This window comes from Epargyreus clarus, unplaced genomic scaffold (assembly GCF_041222505.1).
Source record: "Epargyreus clarus isolate Ecla_fem2 unplaced genomic scaffold, WU_Ecla_fem_2.2 ptg000010l, whole genome shotgun sequence".
NCBI classification, from domain to species: domain Eukaryota; kingdom Metazoa; phylum Arthropoda; class Insecta; order Lepidoptera; family Hesperiidae; genus Epargyreus; species Epargyreus clarus.
In genome coordinates, this window is record NW_027332218.1 from 11,590,414 (window position 1) to 11,608,129 (window position 17,716).

At 35.6% G+C, this 17,716-nt stretch overlaps 3 protein-coding genes across 3 annotated transcripts in view; 1 reads left to right on the forward strand and 2 right to left on the reverse strand.

Annotated features, from left to right (window-relative positions):
* Gas8 (Growth arrest specific protein 8) overlaps nucleotides 1–6,983 on the forward strand; it is a 41,808-nt gene extending 34,825 nt beyond the window's left edge. The window contains exon 8 of the mRNA XM_073077460.1: nucleotides 6,793–6,983. The gene's annotated coding sequence lies outside the window, so the exon portion shown is untranslated. The remainder of the gene's footprint in view (nucleotides 1–6,792) is intronic.
* A 1,382-nt stretch (nucleotides 6,984–8,365) lies between these two features.
* On the reverse strand, nucleotides 8,366–13,887 carry Teh2 (tipE homolog 2 phospholipid transfer protein). Its single transcript, XM_073077462.1, has 2 exons — nucleotides 13,121–13,887; nucleotides 8,366–11,796 (listed from the first exon to the last, which is right to left on the reverse strand). The coding sequence occupies exons 1-2, from the start codon at nucleotides 13,885–13,887 to the stop codon at nucleotides 11,745–11,747; spliced, it is 819 nt and encodes a 272-aa protein (XP_072933563.1). The 3' UTR covers nucleotides 8,366–11,744.
* Nucleotides 13,888–14,646: 759 nt separating this feature from the next.
* Teh3 (tipE homolog 3 phospholipid transfer protein) lies at nucleotides 14,647–16,315 on the reverse strand. The gene has a single exon (XM_073077461.1). It carries the CDS (start codon nucleotides 15,949–15,951, stop codon nucleotides 14,647–14,649), a length of 1,305 nt encoding a protein of 434 aa, XP_072933562.1. The 5' UTR covers nucleotides 15,952–16,315.
* Between the last annotated feature and the right edge of the window lie 1,401 nt (nucleotides 16,316–17,716).

Consider the following 17,716-nt stretch of genomic DNA (forward strand, 5'->3'; position numbering starts at 1 on the left):
GGAAATTCTCACTTATGTAACGTAGCTATCATATTCCATTTTTTCTTTCTTTATGTAAATTGGTAGAATAGTTATCAAAACAAAATTGTAATATAATTTGGGATGGTCCCAGTTTCATAAGTTTATAAATATTTAAGGGCTTACTCATTAAAAAGCGATAATTAATTTCTAGGTACATGTTTTCCTTCGGAGTTCAAAATCATACCATAGCCAGTAGATGGCACTGTTTAACTATTACTGTACGTAATAAATCATTCAGATACCGAAATAGATTTGGACAAGTGCCCCGCGTAAACCTTTTCCGGTCAAACAAGGTTAAAATTTGAAATTGTATATGGAGACAATGAACTCATAAAAGATCAAAAAAATCTAGACATTGTAAAATTTTAAAAAGTTTTCCCCACTATATTATTAGGAAATATGTGATACAACATTGTGCAAATCATAAAATGTATGTTCCTTTTAAGTAATTTATATGGATTTATTATGAATTACCTCAAAATTATACAGTCAGAGCCTCCAGCTGTCACTTTACGATGGTTTTATGTTTATTTTTTGCAGTATGTCTCTTTGTTTTGATAAATTACGTGATATAACTATGTATTTTTTGCATATACTCGTAAATAATATCTAAAGAAGTTGAAGAATTATAAAAAGAAGATCATTATAAATAACTTATAATGTAGCTCAACTTATATTCCATTTTCACGTGGGCCATTAGGTTAATTTTATCACTGTCCCTGTAGTACAGGAACCAGAATTGGGCTACGGTATCCCCTGCCTGTCGTAATAGGCGAGTAAAAGGGGCTTTCGGGGTTGTGGGCGGCAAGAGTGGGAGCTTAAACCGTCAAGCAAGCGACCCCGGAAAGGACAGCGGTTTGTGTGGTCGCATATTGCTGTAATCACCAGGGGATGTGAGAGGAGCGTAAATTGCTCCCCCCAGGGCAGAGCCCAATAGAAGGGCATCGCGTTAGTAGGACTCCGGTTGTGTTGCGTTGGAGATCCCAGAGTTCTCCACCAAATGCCGGGGACGGCCACCGGGGGGGTTTAGTGCGGTAAAAGTCCCACATAACCCGGCGTCACTGCCATGGCGTCGGGTACCTTTTGAAGGTTTCCCCCTCGTCATCAATTTTATCATTATAGATAACATTAACATTATTATTATTTAAAAGATGCATGTTGTAGAGTTTCTTTCGCCGCTTCTTCTCCATAAGGACATCTTGCGATAGATATCATTAAATTGACGGTCAAAAAGGTCTGCAAGGAATCTTCATCATCATCATCATCAACCCATTACGGTCCCACTGCTGGGCACGGGTCTCCTCTCAGAATGAGAAGGATTAGGCCATAGTCCATCGCGCTGGCCAAGTGCGTATTGGTAGACTTCACATACCTTTAAGATTTTTTATAAATCTCTCAGGTATGCAGGTTTCCTCACGATGTTTTCCTTCACCGTTTAAGCAAGTGATAATTAATTTCTAATACGCACATAATTTTGAAAATCAGAGGTGCGTGCCTGGGATTTGAACCTCGGACCCCTCGATCGAGAGGCCGCGTTTCTTAACCACTAGGCTATCACTGCTATTAGCAGGCAAGACAGGCATGCAAGGAATCTAGTTTGAATAAAATATTTTTGAATTACAATTTGAATAATACTACGTTACATTATCATGACGTTGGATAACTTTAATATCATTATTAAAATGACATTAATCTAATAATATAAGTGTAAAATGATTTTCGGACAGCAAAAAGCTTTTACATAGAAAAGACAGAATAGACACGGAGAAGACTTCATTTAAAAAAAACTTATTGTATAAAAAACTCATACTTTTAACATAGCATTTCATTACACTTATTATACAAACATACAGATAAATATATCATGTCCTGATCTAACATAATTTCAACGTGAGTTTATAGCCAAGGGAATGTCGCGAGAGTGGTGTCAATGTACTGTAATCGTATCATAGAGCGACTGGCTTTCAGCTAAACACACTTTAGTGATGGCTCTAATGTATTCCTAATGTATTGTGTCTCACTGTATAGTATGAAACTTCAGTTTGAGTATATACCACAAAGCTTTCCCACCACGTATAGTCATGGTATTTTTAGATTGTCTAAGAAGGTAGGATTTTAGTCCTTAAGATACTAACATCTGTATTTATATTCATAGTAAAAAATATTCCATAAAAATATAATTCATAGTGAAGATTTGACGTATACAAAATATGAAGAATATTTAAAAACTATAAATTGATTTGATTTCCTTCCCCAAGAATAGCAACACACTTTTGTCAATTTGATTAAAATCTTTAAGGATAGTAACACGTTTTTATTGATTTGTTTAGAATCGTCACTTTTATTGATTTGATAAGAATCGTCACGGATAGCAACTTAATTTTATTGATTTGATTGCAATTGTCAAGGATAACAACTAATTTTTATTGATTTGATAAGAGTCGTCAAAAATAGCAACAAATTTTATTTTTTTAATTTTACTCCTCACGGATAGCAACATTAATTTTATTTTGTTTGCAAACACATTTGTGATATTTTAGGATCTTTTAAAGCTTATAATGAAAACTTACAGTAAAAACTTAACATTAGGCGGACTGCTAGAACGTAAAAACTGCATACACTAATTACTTGTCGCAGGCGGTGTTTAGACGGCAATTATTGCCTGACCTATTTACCTATTTTTACAAAATTGTTTTTGATTACCTTTTGAAACTGGTATTAAATGAAGTAAACTGGTATTATACGAGTATATGTTGTTTCAAAATTTTGTGTTTATATTATTCATTCTTCATACAGTTCATATTGTATTTTTTGTTTAATTGTTATAATACTACAAGTATTATTTGTATTAACTAAAAAGTCATAATTGTACTATCTATCATAAATAAAAATAATACAGTTACAATAATTCTTTGTAACAGTAGATAGTGACCGTACTCAAATAAAAACAAAATTTAGGGGTTGAACGACATTGGAGACTACGGAGGAAGCATTAACCATAAGGTGGCCCGTATTCTTTTTGACAAGAAAAACTTGTGTATCAAAAAAAATCTAAACGAACATTCTATAAAAAAATTACTTAAATGTAACTGAAATTATACCCCAGTCGTAAAGCCTTGTCGAAGGTCGGTAGAAACTTCCTATAATTACGCCAGTTGCTATCAATTCGACTTCAATTTACTCGAAGTATTTATTTACTTAAGTATAATTTACATAAAGTAGCGTAGTAAAGTTTATTTATATCACTGACCATGAGGCCACTTTACATCTATTACAACAGTTAATGTAAAGTAATCGTATATTTGCGTAGTAAATGTCATTTATTCAATGCTCGTTTGCATGCAGTCCAACTGATATTAGTTAGTGGTTGAGATATTTGTAATCAACTCCAAAATTATATACTTATATTGTTATCTGAATGGCTACAGATGCGTGGCTACCTCTGATGATTAAGTTGAAAAGCCTCCGATAACTACGTACTACGAGTACTACCTTATCACAAGATTCAAAGCGAAACACAGCAAAACTTAACATTACTGTTATGCCGCAGAAATAGGCGATGATGTCGAACCACAAAGCGTTCTACCAAACCTAGTCTGTCTAATTTCAATGGTGATCTTACATATCATGGAACAATCAAGAGTAAAAGCAAAATTCTGATATACCTCGAAGTTGCTCGGCCTCGAAGGTGGTAGAAATCTTTTCTGTTTGACTCCGGCGGCACCACCGCCATGCCTATTTCTACCTCATAATAGCAGTGTTAAGCGTTGCTGTGTTCTGTTTTGAAGGGTGTGATAATGGAGACATACTTGTCCGAAGCGTTCCAGCTTACTTCTCGGGGGTAGCGGCGCATCTATGACTGACCTCAGGTTGATTCCGGATGTCCATGAGCGGCACTAGCCACTTACCATTAGGTGGACTGCGTGCCCGTCTGCTACTCCTATATTTAAAAAAACCTGCTCGCTGGACAATGAAAACATAAACTTGTTTAAGACTTATAAATTGTTCGTAGTGCCTTTGCATTCGAACCATAAAGGGTCGTACCTTAAAAAGTAGAAGACATAAAAGTAAATTTAGGTCCCAAGAGGGCGGGATAGTACCCATTACACAGAAGGCGTTGTTACTAATTTATACGGCAATGCAGTAGAACGCAATATTCCGTGTAGCGGCCGGTCGTTCAACCCTTTTAAACATTGAGGCATTTGGCTGGGGATATGGTTATAGGCTGAGCGGGTAGCGGAGCGCTACGTACTATTTTGTTAAACAACAAAGGTTGTTTGTTGTTTACTGTTGTAAAGCCCCATTGTTTTCTACAGAAAAATTATATATCAGATTCGGGCAGTGTTAGATAGATAATACTTTTTTTTAAACATTTATTTATTTAACTTCATAAGGTGTGTTACATTAGTAAGTGGCTAGAGCCTCCTTTTGTTCCAGTGCCTATATTAGGAGCCTCCGCTCTTCCGAGAACAATATAAACTTATGAAATACAGTACAAAGATTATTTTAAGCTAATTTATCTAATTTTACAGTAATTAATAACGTAAGTATGTATTCTTCCCTAGTATTGTGAGTGTATGAGTGTGTGTGTGTGTGTGTGTGTGTGTATGTGTGTGTGCGTATGTGTGAGTGTGTTTTATTAATTTTATTATATAATTGAGCTACACGTTTTTTGTATTGCATGCTAGCAAATAAAGTGTTCGTTTGAGGGACTGGGGCAATAACATATTTTCTTCTTCTTTGCAAGTTAGAAGGATCATATGACAGTGTTTTATGTTGTTTTAGTACTATTTGTAGTAGATATGGCTTTCTAACTGTTAGTGAATTGCTAATAGAGTAGAGGTTTTCTGTAGAATACCTTCTTCTTTTAAAATACATAGTTTTAATTAACCCGCATTGTGCACGTTCCAACTGAATGAGTTTCGTTTTAGTTGCACCTCCGTAGATCGATATACAATATGTATGTATACTTCCATCCAATGTGAATTAACATATGAGGCCTCAGACGTATTTATTATTTTGTTAATGTCACTCGATATCTGACAGGGGACACGTCCGCCATTTGTAATGTCTGGAATACATAGAGCTTACAATTATATCTATCAGTGTGACACGCAGAATGCCTGTAGATGTAAATTAAACTTAAGTTATAATATAAGGTTATATAATCTTAAGCACTAATGAACTATTTATTTTTATTTTTATTTTAGATAGGTATTTATTATGTATTATTTAGTATCTTCATTAATAGATGAGCATTTGCCAAAGGGATATCTCCCGCCGGGCTAGGTGATCCTGCCCGGGGAGCGGCCGTGCTCCGACAGTCTCAGTTCGGAGCTTGTACAGATACAAGATGTTTAGAAAATTTCGATAGCGTTATTCAGCGGCGCCATCTCTAGACGAGTAGAGGGAAGTCGCTACAAGCAAATCGAAATTCCAAAAATGTATTTTTGAAACCTTAATCTATTCATCTACTTTTGGAGCTGGCTGTACATGGTGGTTTTGTTCGCGATGTTATGATTAATTAATATCATATTAAATATAGATTACGCTCCGCTTATGACCATCAAACACCTAAAAAGCCCACAATAATTTTATTGCACAGGTAATTACTGTACAAGTATACGCTATTGATTCTATGTATTATAGATGCATATTATTGATATAATGATGTACTTGTAAAATAATGTTATAACAGACATTTGAAGATGGTAGAACCCTTTGTGGTTCGACTCCGGCAGCACCACCGCCACACCTATTTCTGCCTAATAACAGCAGTGTTAGGCGCTGCTGTGTTCCGTTTTGAAGGGTATGATAAGGGAGACAGACTTTTCCGAGGCGTTCCAGGTTAATCCTTACGTGTAGCGGCGCGTTTGTGGCCATATCTAATCCTATCCTATATTCATGGGCGGCAGTAGCAACTTACCATCAGGTGGACTGAATGCTACTCTTATATTATTAAAAAAAAGATTTTTTTAATTACTCTCAGGTATGCAGGTTTCCTCACGATGTTTTCCTTCTCCGTTTTCAGTAAGTGATAATTAATGTCTAATACGCACATAAATTCGAAAAATCGGAGATGCGTGCTCGATCAAGAGGCCGAGTTTCCTAACCACTAGGCTATCACTGACTGACAATCTCAGTCAGTCAGTCACAATTACGACTTATCAAGTAGAATGCATGCTCGGTTGCTACTATTACAAAATAAACAAGACTACAATATTTATCAGATCTTTATAAACTTAAGAGGACAGTCGATCTTGCCTCTTAGCTCAACACAATCGCTTGTTAGCTCCGACGCCTCTTGACAGCTCAACTCAATAGCTCTTAAAGAGTGGCGTTCAACAATGACTTATCTTGAAATCAAAGAGATTAGGGTTAATAAAGTTTTTATTAAATACTCAACGAGCCTATTGAAGCCTTTTATGAAACTAACGTAATGGAGCAGTCAACCTGATGATAAATCTGTCACTTATCGGTACTAATCTACCCTAAATAGGGTCCAAGTTCTGTGTTAGTTCGGCCACAGATACCTCGCTACCTCTGAGGACTTTTGAAGATGATAGGACCCTTTGTAGTTCGACTCCGGCGGCACCACCGCCACACCTATTTCTGCCTCATAACAGCAGTGTTAGGCGCTGCTGTGTTTTGAAGGGTGTGGTAAGGGAGACAGACTTTTCCGAGGCGTTCCAGCTTAGTCCTCAAGGGTAGCGGCGCATCTGAGGCCGACCTCAAGTAGGAATATCTAATCCTATCTGGTGTTGATTACACGTGTCCATGGGCGGGAGTACCCACTTACCATCAAGTGGACTGCATGCTGGTCTGCTACTCCTATATTATAAAAAAAAACTAAGTTGGATTGCCTCGCGTATTGGAAACTACATTAGGAAGAGATCCTTCCTACACTCCATGTAAAAATACGGCAGTTGTTATTTTTCCTTGTTAGTACCACTACATGCCTAGCTAGTACTAATATTGATTAATATTATGTCAATGCGAATTGTAAAATTATTAATAATTTCATTCGAACTCATTTTTTGACCTAGAATTCTTTAGTACAAAATCTGCTTCTGTAGAAATGATTCGTATACTATTGTGAAAAATATATATAAGATTTTTTAAAAGAATTAATTTAAAATATTTAAACGACGACTACTCTTATATTTTTTATATTGTGGAGCTTAGAAATGCAAATGTGGAAAACGCAATAATTAGATTCGATTTGCAGTCAATCAGATATTTAAGACATTTAACTGATGTAGGGGTAGACTTCAGCTCGGTTTTGATGTGATTTGTTCATTGGTTAATATGTTGTTAAAACCGAAAATAGTAGCGTCGTCTCTACAAAGCTTACGTTATGCTACGTTGAATTAGTTAGAGGGTGTGCACATAGATGGCGCTGAATTTAATTTACCTCTAAACTTGCTTTAACGTCCTACGTACCTTTGCAATGAACTTGCCGATAAAATAATTATTTTATTATTTACGGCTGCCTTCTATAAAATACTGCTAAATGCGTTACATGGGTACAAGTTAGCAACGAACAGTTGTTATATATTTTAGTTAAAGTTTTTTCTTATTTTCTCATGTAAGTGAGTTGTGTCTTTCTGAGAATAAATGTCTATAAACTGAAAAGTTGATGACGCTTGATCCAGAATTACGCTTTTAAAATACTCTCCTCCTAAATCCTATTGTTTTCACACCAGCTCGGAATTTAGACTACTAAAGCACAACTCCACAAGCATATAAGCTTACCTAGCAGATATTCCTGGTCAAAACTCATCAAATCCTGGACACTCATCAGATTGTTTTTATAGTATAGCAGGAGCGAATGAGCATACAGTCCACTATATACACGTGTGGTAAGTGATACGTACTTATCCAAGGCATTCCAGGTTAGGCCTCAGGGGCAACAACGCATCTTTAGACGACCTTAGGTAGGAATCTAATCTTAGGCTGCTCTGATTACCATGGGCGGCAGTAGCCATTTATTATCAGGTAGACTGCATGCTCGGCTGCTCATCAGCTGATAATTAGTCCCAACTGAGATCGATTACAATCGTCACTGGCCTTGAGGAATATGTTGGAACACCAAGTTTTAGTATTTCTCCCATACCGCACCCTCCAAACTAAAACGCAGCAGCACTTAACCCTGCTATCATAGGATAGAAATAGATATCGCGGTGGTGTCTGCGGAGTCTAACCAAAGTGGCTTCTGTAACCTATAATTCCATTGTCACCTTAATTCATTCAAAATCAGTACTAGTAGTTACCATTATTAATTCATATTACTAGTTTCAGTCACCTATTCATCATATTATTATTATTATTAAATAAAACATGATTTACAAATAAAAGCTTTATTTTCCATAACGCTGTGTTATTGCCGAAAATGCTTTTAATAATATTTCTCCATATTCGATAATTTAAACTAATTTAAAACATATTATTACATTAAATTCACAGCGATTGATAAAAATATAATAACGATATAATTTCCATTATAATAAATATTTACAAACAAAATTTTAGGCAATACCGCTTCATAAATTATTTTATTGAAAGATAACGAATTATTTTTTTTAGAATATATCGCACTAATATTCGAAATATCTAATATTTGTGTTTCTAGCTCAAACTGTGTTATTTTTATTAGCATGCAAAAAAGAAAATTAAATATATTTTGATTATATAAATACATATTAATAAGTATAATTTTATTACAATATTAAATCTATTGTCCATATTATTTTGTAGTAGGAGTAGCAAACGGGCATGCAGTGGCTACTGCGAACCTGTAACACAGATGCTTTGCTACTCCTAAGCGAGATTATACACAGCGACTTTTTACAGCGATTATGTAATATTTCAATCGCAAAAATATCGGAAAACAATCGCGATGCTATCGTGTCCCTCCACACCACCTGACGTCGCCCGAAACGGTCGTGCGTTAGTAGCGATACAAACGCATTCACAAAACGTGCTATTGAATTGCTTTAAAAAGTCCCCATGTGTAGCCGCAAGGACCAAAGTATGCCTTAAAAGTACCACGCCCTTTAAACCAGAACACAGTAGCGCGAACACTGCTATTATAAGGTAGATACAGGCAGTGGTGACGCTGCAGTCTAACCATCAAGATTTTTCCCTTACCTAAAAGTACTACCTAGACTGTGACAAAACTGTAAGTATTTTCTAATAATTACAAGCTATTCAAATAACATTGGTCTTAAGCTTTAATATTTAATGATATAACGAATATTTTTAACCATTATAAATATAGCTGCTATATATCGGAAACGTAACTAACGTTAAATTGTAACATAAATGGGCTATGCCCAGGACTTGACCCATAATAAACTTATATCTCTTTTTGAATCACATATCCAAGTACCGTATATAATATTGCTTTTCTGTTCTGAATTTGGTGTTCCACCGCTTAAAATAATAACTGTTTCTAGTTTCGTTATTGTTAAGAAATTTGAGGGACTCCGTAAAAATAACTGCGAAGTCTTACATTGCTATTTAAACCCATTCATTCATGGAGAGGGACCCGTATTCAATAATTTGTTTTGTAGCTTTAATGAAACTATATTATTTCAATCGATATTCGTTATATCACTAGCAGTAGTTATAACTAAATTATATTTATCAACTTTAACAGTTTTAGTAACAAAAAATAGCATTCATTCGTTAATATAATTATTAATAGTAAACAGTAAAATACAATAAGCTTTATTATCACAAAATTATGGCAGACGTTGTCCAATACATTTGTTACTTTGAAGGCAAGTTTTAAGATATAAGAACATTTATTATTAATTCTAAGTGAAAAGGTGCGTTTATAAATATGCTGAATGCTTAGCTAACTCACAGGCTTTATTTATACACACACCTATTTCAAGCGATTTTTAGATTGAAAGGTAGCACTTATCTATTTGAAAAGGGAGAAATGAAATGTATTCTAAAAATCTAGTTTTGAGTATTAGGCTTTTTGTGCAGAATTATCCTATTGTTTTCATTATAGTAATAATGTCTTATTGTCGAAATGATATTAACATTTTTTCTTTACAATAAACCATACATGTTACGTATGACTTAAACAATAAACACTTATTTCTATTATTGTTCACAAAAACGGTGCAATATAAAAGTAAATATAGGTAATGATTAATATTATGAATACGTCATAATATAATTATGAGTAGGGAAGAGCCATTGCAATAAAAATCTGTCCTTAGATAATAAAACCTAGATATCAGCTATTTGTTGATAAAAATTTATGAAATCCAAAACTTGGCAAAAATTCATGATAAAAGATGGCGCCACTTGTATATGAAAACTGTAACAATATTGTAACTGTAACGACTGTTACGTTACAAAAGACAAGAGAACTTGGAGACATTTATTTAAAAGCACTTCATAAGTAAAATGAAGTGGAGTATTCTAGTCTAATTTATTAAAATAACGCATAAAGCAGATATGAGAGTCTATATGACGAAATACAATACTAGAAGAATCTGAAACTACAAATATTTCCTATAATAACATCGAATAATAGATTTGTCTTGAGAGTATTTGAGAAGTAAAATACAGCTTACAAAGCTTCTATAGTAGCAAATTATTGTAGTATGGGAAATTGAAATTTGAGATATGCATGAGTTTATTAAAATTGGTCTATTTATTTAATTTGATTAGCACCCGTTAGTAAAATTCAATCTACCAAAATTTTGTCTACTAAAGACCTAAATTTGTCAATTTCTAGTATGAAGTAATTTTCGGATGTTAATGTATGATAGGCAAAACATTGGATAGATTGATTTTTAGTAACGGCCATTATACCTAAACAACTTGAACGTGAACAACTATTATACTTATTTAAATACTATCTGTCCATTACATCGTCAGCGTTGAAAAACTGCATCAAAATCGGTTCAAAAGAGCTTAAGTATATCTACTACAAATGTCTTTGTACTTATTTTGAAGTAGTCTTAACACTTAGCATTTACATTACCTCGTTTTAGGAGTGTCGTTCACAGTTAAATAACCTATTCCGATCTTTTTCAAAAATATCTTCTATGTACAGACAGCTCAATTAATTGTACAATTATTATCTTCAAATCTTTACCTATCTATAACTTACGACTAAAAACAAAAAATTACACGCATTCCGTAATTAACATTTTAAAATAAAATCTTAAAAATATCCGGCCTAGCCCCACATTCGCTTAAGAGACGTAGTAATTTGAATCAATTTTGATTTTGTTTCGCAAAGCTATGCACGTCATCCGTTGAAGTTTATAACAACCCACTACACTCATCCCTCGTAATTTGAATATCAATTAGATTTTTATTCTGATTATCTATTAAAATGTCTTTTTATTCAATATTGTACTTATTTATAAATAGTTTAAATCACAGAGATCCTACATGCTCGTTTGTTCCAACTTAACCTTACCAATCACTTAGTTCGGCCTCACTCATTTCACTTATGATTTAAACGATGTATAAACTTTGATTTATATGAAGCGTTCGATACTTAGCGCAAGCATGCAGAACAAACTCTGTACAGCGATTGTTCAGTCACATCATTGCAATCACTTTACAGTTCTTGTTAGCGTTAGTGTTATCACCGCTTAAACAGCAGTGATAGGGATTTCGGTTCAGAGTTGCGTGTATCCTTCGGTGCGAGGGGACGCGCGTCGGCGGGCTGTGGACGCTCGGCGTCAGAATACGTCATCGCTCGGGTCATCGTCCAACTCGCAGAGGAGTTTGCTGCTGTAATTGGGAAAAATAACGTTATCATTATAACGTTTGAAATAATGAAAAAAGCAATAACGTTATCGTTAGAAATAACGTTACTATACGTTTAATTGTCCATAATCTAGCAGCATCTGGCAGTTAACCATTTGTGGTTATTGATTTTAAAAGTTTTAAAAATCCGATTTACGGGATTAGTAAGATTGACAAAATCTATTTTATTTTTACTAACACAGTTTCATTGAGTTTGGCTAAAATATACTTTTACATTATTATTAATACTTTTACAATTTATATAAATAAAGCAAGCAACCCTTAAGTAAATTTTAGTTTATATTAGTTTTTCGAATATTAAATAGCTTAATAATAGAGACGATTTTATGAACTACGCATTAATTAAGAAGCGCAAAATTTTCTCTTTGCAGAAATAGAACAAAGCCTATGTTTATATTATTATTTTAATTAATACCTTACTATAGTGAAAGCTGAAAATGAAATGAGAGTAAAACATTTCGGTAGTAAAGTGCCTATCTATATACAGTACGAAATATTAAAAAGTTCTAAAATAAGAGACTAAGATATCAGTCTTTATTAGGAAACTGTGCATAGAATTACTATTAAATATGCCAGTGCAACTCAGTGGTCGATTAAGATACTACATTGATCCCGTTTTTTCACATTACAAAAGTCCACAGCATTGACAAATTTCTTAAAAATATATTTGGTTAATATTCGAGTATACTAATAGAAGTATCAGGCGTTGTTTTCCGAAAATCCTTAATGCTTTATTGCCTTGAATAGACTGCTACAAATATTTTATAAAACTACTTTGCACCGCCCTCTCAGGACAAAAAACAAAAGATAAGTTGCCACACGAAATAAAAAAATAATCATCAGGGTAACGTTACTATGCTGGTTATAACGTTTTCGTAGCTTTCAATGTGAAGAAAAGGGATCAATATCTAAGAAATCTTCAGTTATAGCTAAGGTTAGTTCGTACACTCTGCACTGTGCAAATGACCACATAAAACGTACTTGACATTCAAGTCTACTTCCAATACAACTATAGTAGGTACTACAGTGTTCCACCACCAAACTTGATATCGCTACTAGCCCTGCAAGTCCAGTATATAAGAACACAAATGTTACTAAAAACAAAATATAGCTAAATATTACATCTACTTTTACTATCCATGAATATAATAGAAACTATGAATATAATAGTAGAAATTTTTTAAAATATGATAGAAGTTAAGTTTCAAAAAATTAGGTTGCTAAAACGGAATGAATAAATAATTCACTAACACTCTAAGATAAAGAAGATGATTAAGTAAATACTTACTCCTCCTTGCTTGTGTACGATTCGGCGTGCACTCGCCTATTGCAGGCTCTCTCGCAACAGCGGCAGTGCCAATAGGCAAGCACACTTAAACTGAAGACGAATACTGTGGTCGGCAGCACCAGCGCCAAGATCAGACCCCGGATTGTTGAGTCCCATGAGTACCTCGCCACAACAAGGTCTGGTCGTGTCGTACTGTAGTAGCATGGGAAGGTCTTAGGTGCTTTTGGTCCGGCGTAGTCATTGGCGAATACAGAGCAATTTACTCTTGGAGGGTATCCACAACCTTCGGGATTTATGAGGAAACGTAAATCAGTTTCGTCCCATTCGGTGGGCACTGGTGCATTTTCGACGAACGGTCTTCTGGCTAAATTGACTCTGATTTTGTGGCATTTTGTGTGCGCTGTCGTGCAACCCTCTCGACATGAAGCCCAAGTACAATTCGTCAATGTTTCAGCGTGAACGTGTTCCGACACAGAGCATATCCCCGCTACAGGTACGAATTCCGCCAAGATTGTCTGTATCGCTGGTTCCACCACGAACGGGATGAGGAAGAGGAAAGCGAAGACGGCGAGAATAGCAGACGTGCCAAGGCAGAGCGATGTGTAGAACTTGAATCGTTCGTAAAATTGATTCAACAGCTCCTCCCTTGTCGGCTCTAGAGGTTTAAATTCTGGGCTTCCAGGTTCCGCAGATGCGCCCATTGGTAGTGTGGACCTCTCGGATGCTGCTGGTGAGAGGCTCGTACGAGATCTGCTCATAGTCGACATTAAGGGAGCTTTATGCAAAAAGCATCAGAAGCAATTACCAATTAGTCGTCTCTTAGCGAGCTAGCCGGACCCTCGCAGAGGAGGGGAACGCCTGAAATTTGAAAAGAAAATATGTTATTTAAAATATTGACAATAAAAAATTAAAACCGCGTATCATAAGTACCCGGAAGGGTTTAATTTATTTCTACTTTACGATTATTTTATTTTCGAATCCAAGGCCAATAAGGTTAACGCAATTTAGGAAAAGTAAAAAAGAGCAAAAAGGGTTTAATTTAACTACTTATTTAATATATTGTGATATTAAAAAGGTGGTAGAGTTATATAATTGTTATATACAGGTATAAGTAAATCAATACAACCTAACGACCAGTGATAAAAATCGATTCCTAAAAGTAGCCTATAAATTAATAAAGTTAACAATAACGTGTATTTACGGCTTTCAGAACATCATGACTACATTCGTTTTCGTGCCGCTGAAATCAAATATTCACGTCGCTGAAACACACTACAGTCACGACAACCATGTCAAGGTCTAACATTAGACTTTCATTCTTGCTTAAATAAAGAGTCGACGGTATAAAACGGCATTGCGTAATATTCCGCAATTGACGGAAAAGCTCACTTATTCTATTATGAGATGATTCAATAACAAGGTAAATGAATATGACGAATTTAAAAATCATAAAAACGTTCTTTTGTCTAGACAAGTAGAAAATTAAGTACATTACGCTTAAAACAAAATATCTCACGTGACTGGTCTCAGAGGGGAGAAACAGGATCGTTCGGATGCCGTTGCAGCTCAGCCTGACCAGCACCGCAGCCCTTAAACCTCATCTTCGCATCATCACCAACTTCAATAGTCTTTTGACAACACATAAGTGTTATGCAAGATACTACAACAAGAACTGTTGGAATCACTAGCGCCACCAAAAACTGACGGTATGTAGCATCCAAATCGAACCTTGCTACAACTGTGTCAGGGCTGTTCTCCATGTAGAAGCAAGGGAACCTCGCTTTAGCGTTATGATCTGTGCCATCACGACCGTAATCTTTAAGAAACTCCTTGCACTCATCTGCGAGAGTATTGACACAACCTTCCAAATTGATCATTAAACGGCTGTCATTTGCTAATGTTAATTCTACTTCAGATGGCGCGATCAATCGATTACGTGAAGCTCTAGAGGTATATAAATACTGAAGGTATGTGAAATTTGTTAGGTCAGCGATTTCAGTGCGAGGTAACAGAGCAGCGTTAATACAATCGACCGCGACAACTCCCGATGTACCGTTATGTACAGCGTGACAAGATAACATAAGCACTTCTTCCCCAGAGTCAGTCCAAACAACGTCACCACCGTCCTCTTGAGCTAACTTCGAACACCGAGCTAAGAACACTCTGTCCCCACTCAACACAATGACGTTCTTATTACGAGTAGGAATATCAACACACCGCCGATCACAGTTATACGGGGTTCTTATTTTTCTACAAGTACCTCTATTACAAGAAAATAGTCCGTGAACGTCTATACATGTTATTTTCCCTCTTCTACCTGAACACTTTAATGGTGGATCTGTATCTCTGAAAGCACATTCGAAGGCGTCTGTTATATTGATACATTTCCCTTCTGTGCAATTGAACGTGCCGGTTAAGTTCCTGCACTCATCTCGGATGCAGTGGTACTTCTTAGCGTTTTCTTGATCGATGCCGTAACAAGTCTTGTTGGCGGCGCTCCCACATTCTGACAGAAGCAAGGACGATCCGTTCTTCCTAACGTTGACGTAGATCTGAATGCAGGCACCGGAGGTCTTGCTCAAACACCACTCGCCGCAGGATCCCCAGTCACAGTTCTCTTTATTCACGGCCCTTGTTGTTGTACACATAATGGGGGTTGGGTCGATCCCTGAGGCGATTGCGCGAGTGTAAGGCATGTAAATGGCTACCGTGAGGTAGACGATGGCGACCGAACTGAGCACTGCTGTCATTTGACACACACATATAGTCCCACATATTTTTTGGTCCTGTGGTGGGATTATCAGGTCCTCGACAGGCGTCGGCTTAGGCATGACGTAGTGTGGCTTCTACCCGCGCTGGTGGCCCACTGAGGTATGGCGGGGTGAGGGCGCGTGCGCGGTGCCACGATCGATTGAGCGCAGTGCAGGCAACCCTAAGTGTGCTATTTTTTTAATTGATGTCAACGTCCGAGTGAAAGCGATGACATAGACAATTTTATATTTATAGCATATGGTATGGATTTGATCCATTATGAGCATTCGTGTTTATTATCTATGCAAATTTGTATCGCTTTGGCTGATTAAAATTTAATTGGACTTAAGTAGTATGACATTGTTTATTATATAAATGTACAGTGGAAAGTACTTTACAAAATTAGTTTCGGGGGACACTTAAGGTTTTAGTAATTACAGTAAAGTAAATAAGAACAGTTATTGTGTAATTCCTTATAGTTGTAAAGGAAATAAATAACAGACACATGAATTAATTATATAGAATAAAAAAATGTTTATTAATACCTAATATTACCAAATTTGATCTGACTACAATTTTCTTATTGCCTTTATTTTTCTTTCGACAAACACAATCAAAATTTATTTCGTGTCTTTTAAATGTTTTAATCGATTACGCTTTATTTTTAAAAACATGGAAATATAAAGAATTTCGTTTAAGAATATTAAGTCGTGTATCTTTTAAGAACATTCAGTAAGTCTATTAATAACTTCTAGAAGGAAAGAAATCACTTTCGTTACATATGAGGTCATCAAAACAAGATTAATGTTGCTAATGTTCACAGAATAAAACTACTTACGCAATTTTCTTTTCCTCGTTTTAAATTCCTTTTCCTTTCCTTTTTCTTTCCTATTTCTGGTTCACAATGAAAACACTTTTATGATTTACGTTTAAGGTTTTTGGTTTCTCGTTTCAGCAGTGTTTTGCTTGGTACGGAGTGAAGTTGGCGCGGTTGCGCATTGCGGTGTTGCGTACCAGTGTGAAGTTGCTCTACTGCATAAGGGCTGGGTGCGACTGGGGTGGTTGGGATTATGAGAATACCGGTTTATTGGTCAGGTGGGATAAAGTTGATTTCACATTTTTATTACATATTTTTTCAGAGTGAACTCAATTTTATCTCTTATGCGTATCATGTCTTTTTTCAGTATGAGAAAACAAAAAAATATTTTAATTTAATTTCTTGTTAAACTTTTCTACTTAAACTTATTGTTTTATATGTACTTCCACATGACTGTTATACCCATGTAGCACTCGCCACAAAAATAATCTAAGAATATCTGTGTAAGATCGAAAGATAATTGTTGCATATTGTAGACTTTAATTATGTTGTAGTATTAAAGTGGGATTGACTAATTTATATGCTTATTATTTTCCTAGACTTCAAAATTCACTCGGATCCATAATTTTATTCACTCATGTTTTTGAGAAAACAACTTTATTTTATCCATCATATCCACAGTATGCATATGCCACATGTGTGTGATACATAATATTATGACGGTGATGTCATGTGTAACATATCCGTACTACGCACGTCTCACCATAGAATCGGTTAAATATGGAAGGTAGAGCCGGTATGGCTAAACGGGGAGGTACCACCACTACACTCATTCTAGCTTCATATAGTTCAGAATTCGGGAGAAGTGTGTTGATGCCGGGTCACTTACAAAATGAGGAAAGAACCTTAGTCTTCAGTACTGATAATTCATGTGATCGGCTATGATGATTTGATCACAATGGTCACAGATGTTCACGGGCGACGACTATGAGGTGATTAGGCGACTTACTATTACGTGAACCGCTAGC

Coding starts and splice junctions, on each gene's coding strand:
- Teh2 (XM_073077462.1), bottom strand. CDS start 13,887: ATGTCGACTATGAGCAGATCTCGTACGAGCCTCTCACCAGCAGCATCC. Junction 11,797..13,120: donor TCGTACACAAGCAAGGAGGA/GTAAGTATTTAC, acceptor TCCCAATTACAG/CAGCAAACTCCTCTGCGAGT.
- Teh3 (XM_073077461.1), bottom strand. CDS start 15,951: ATGCCTAAGCCGACGCCTGTCGAGGACCTGATAATCCCACCACAGGAC.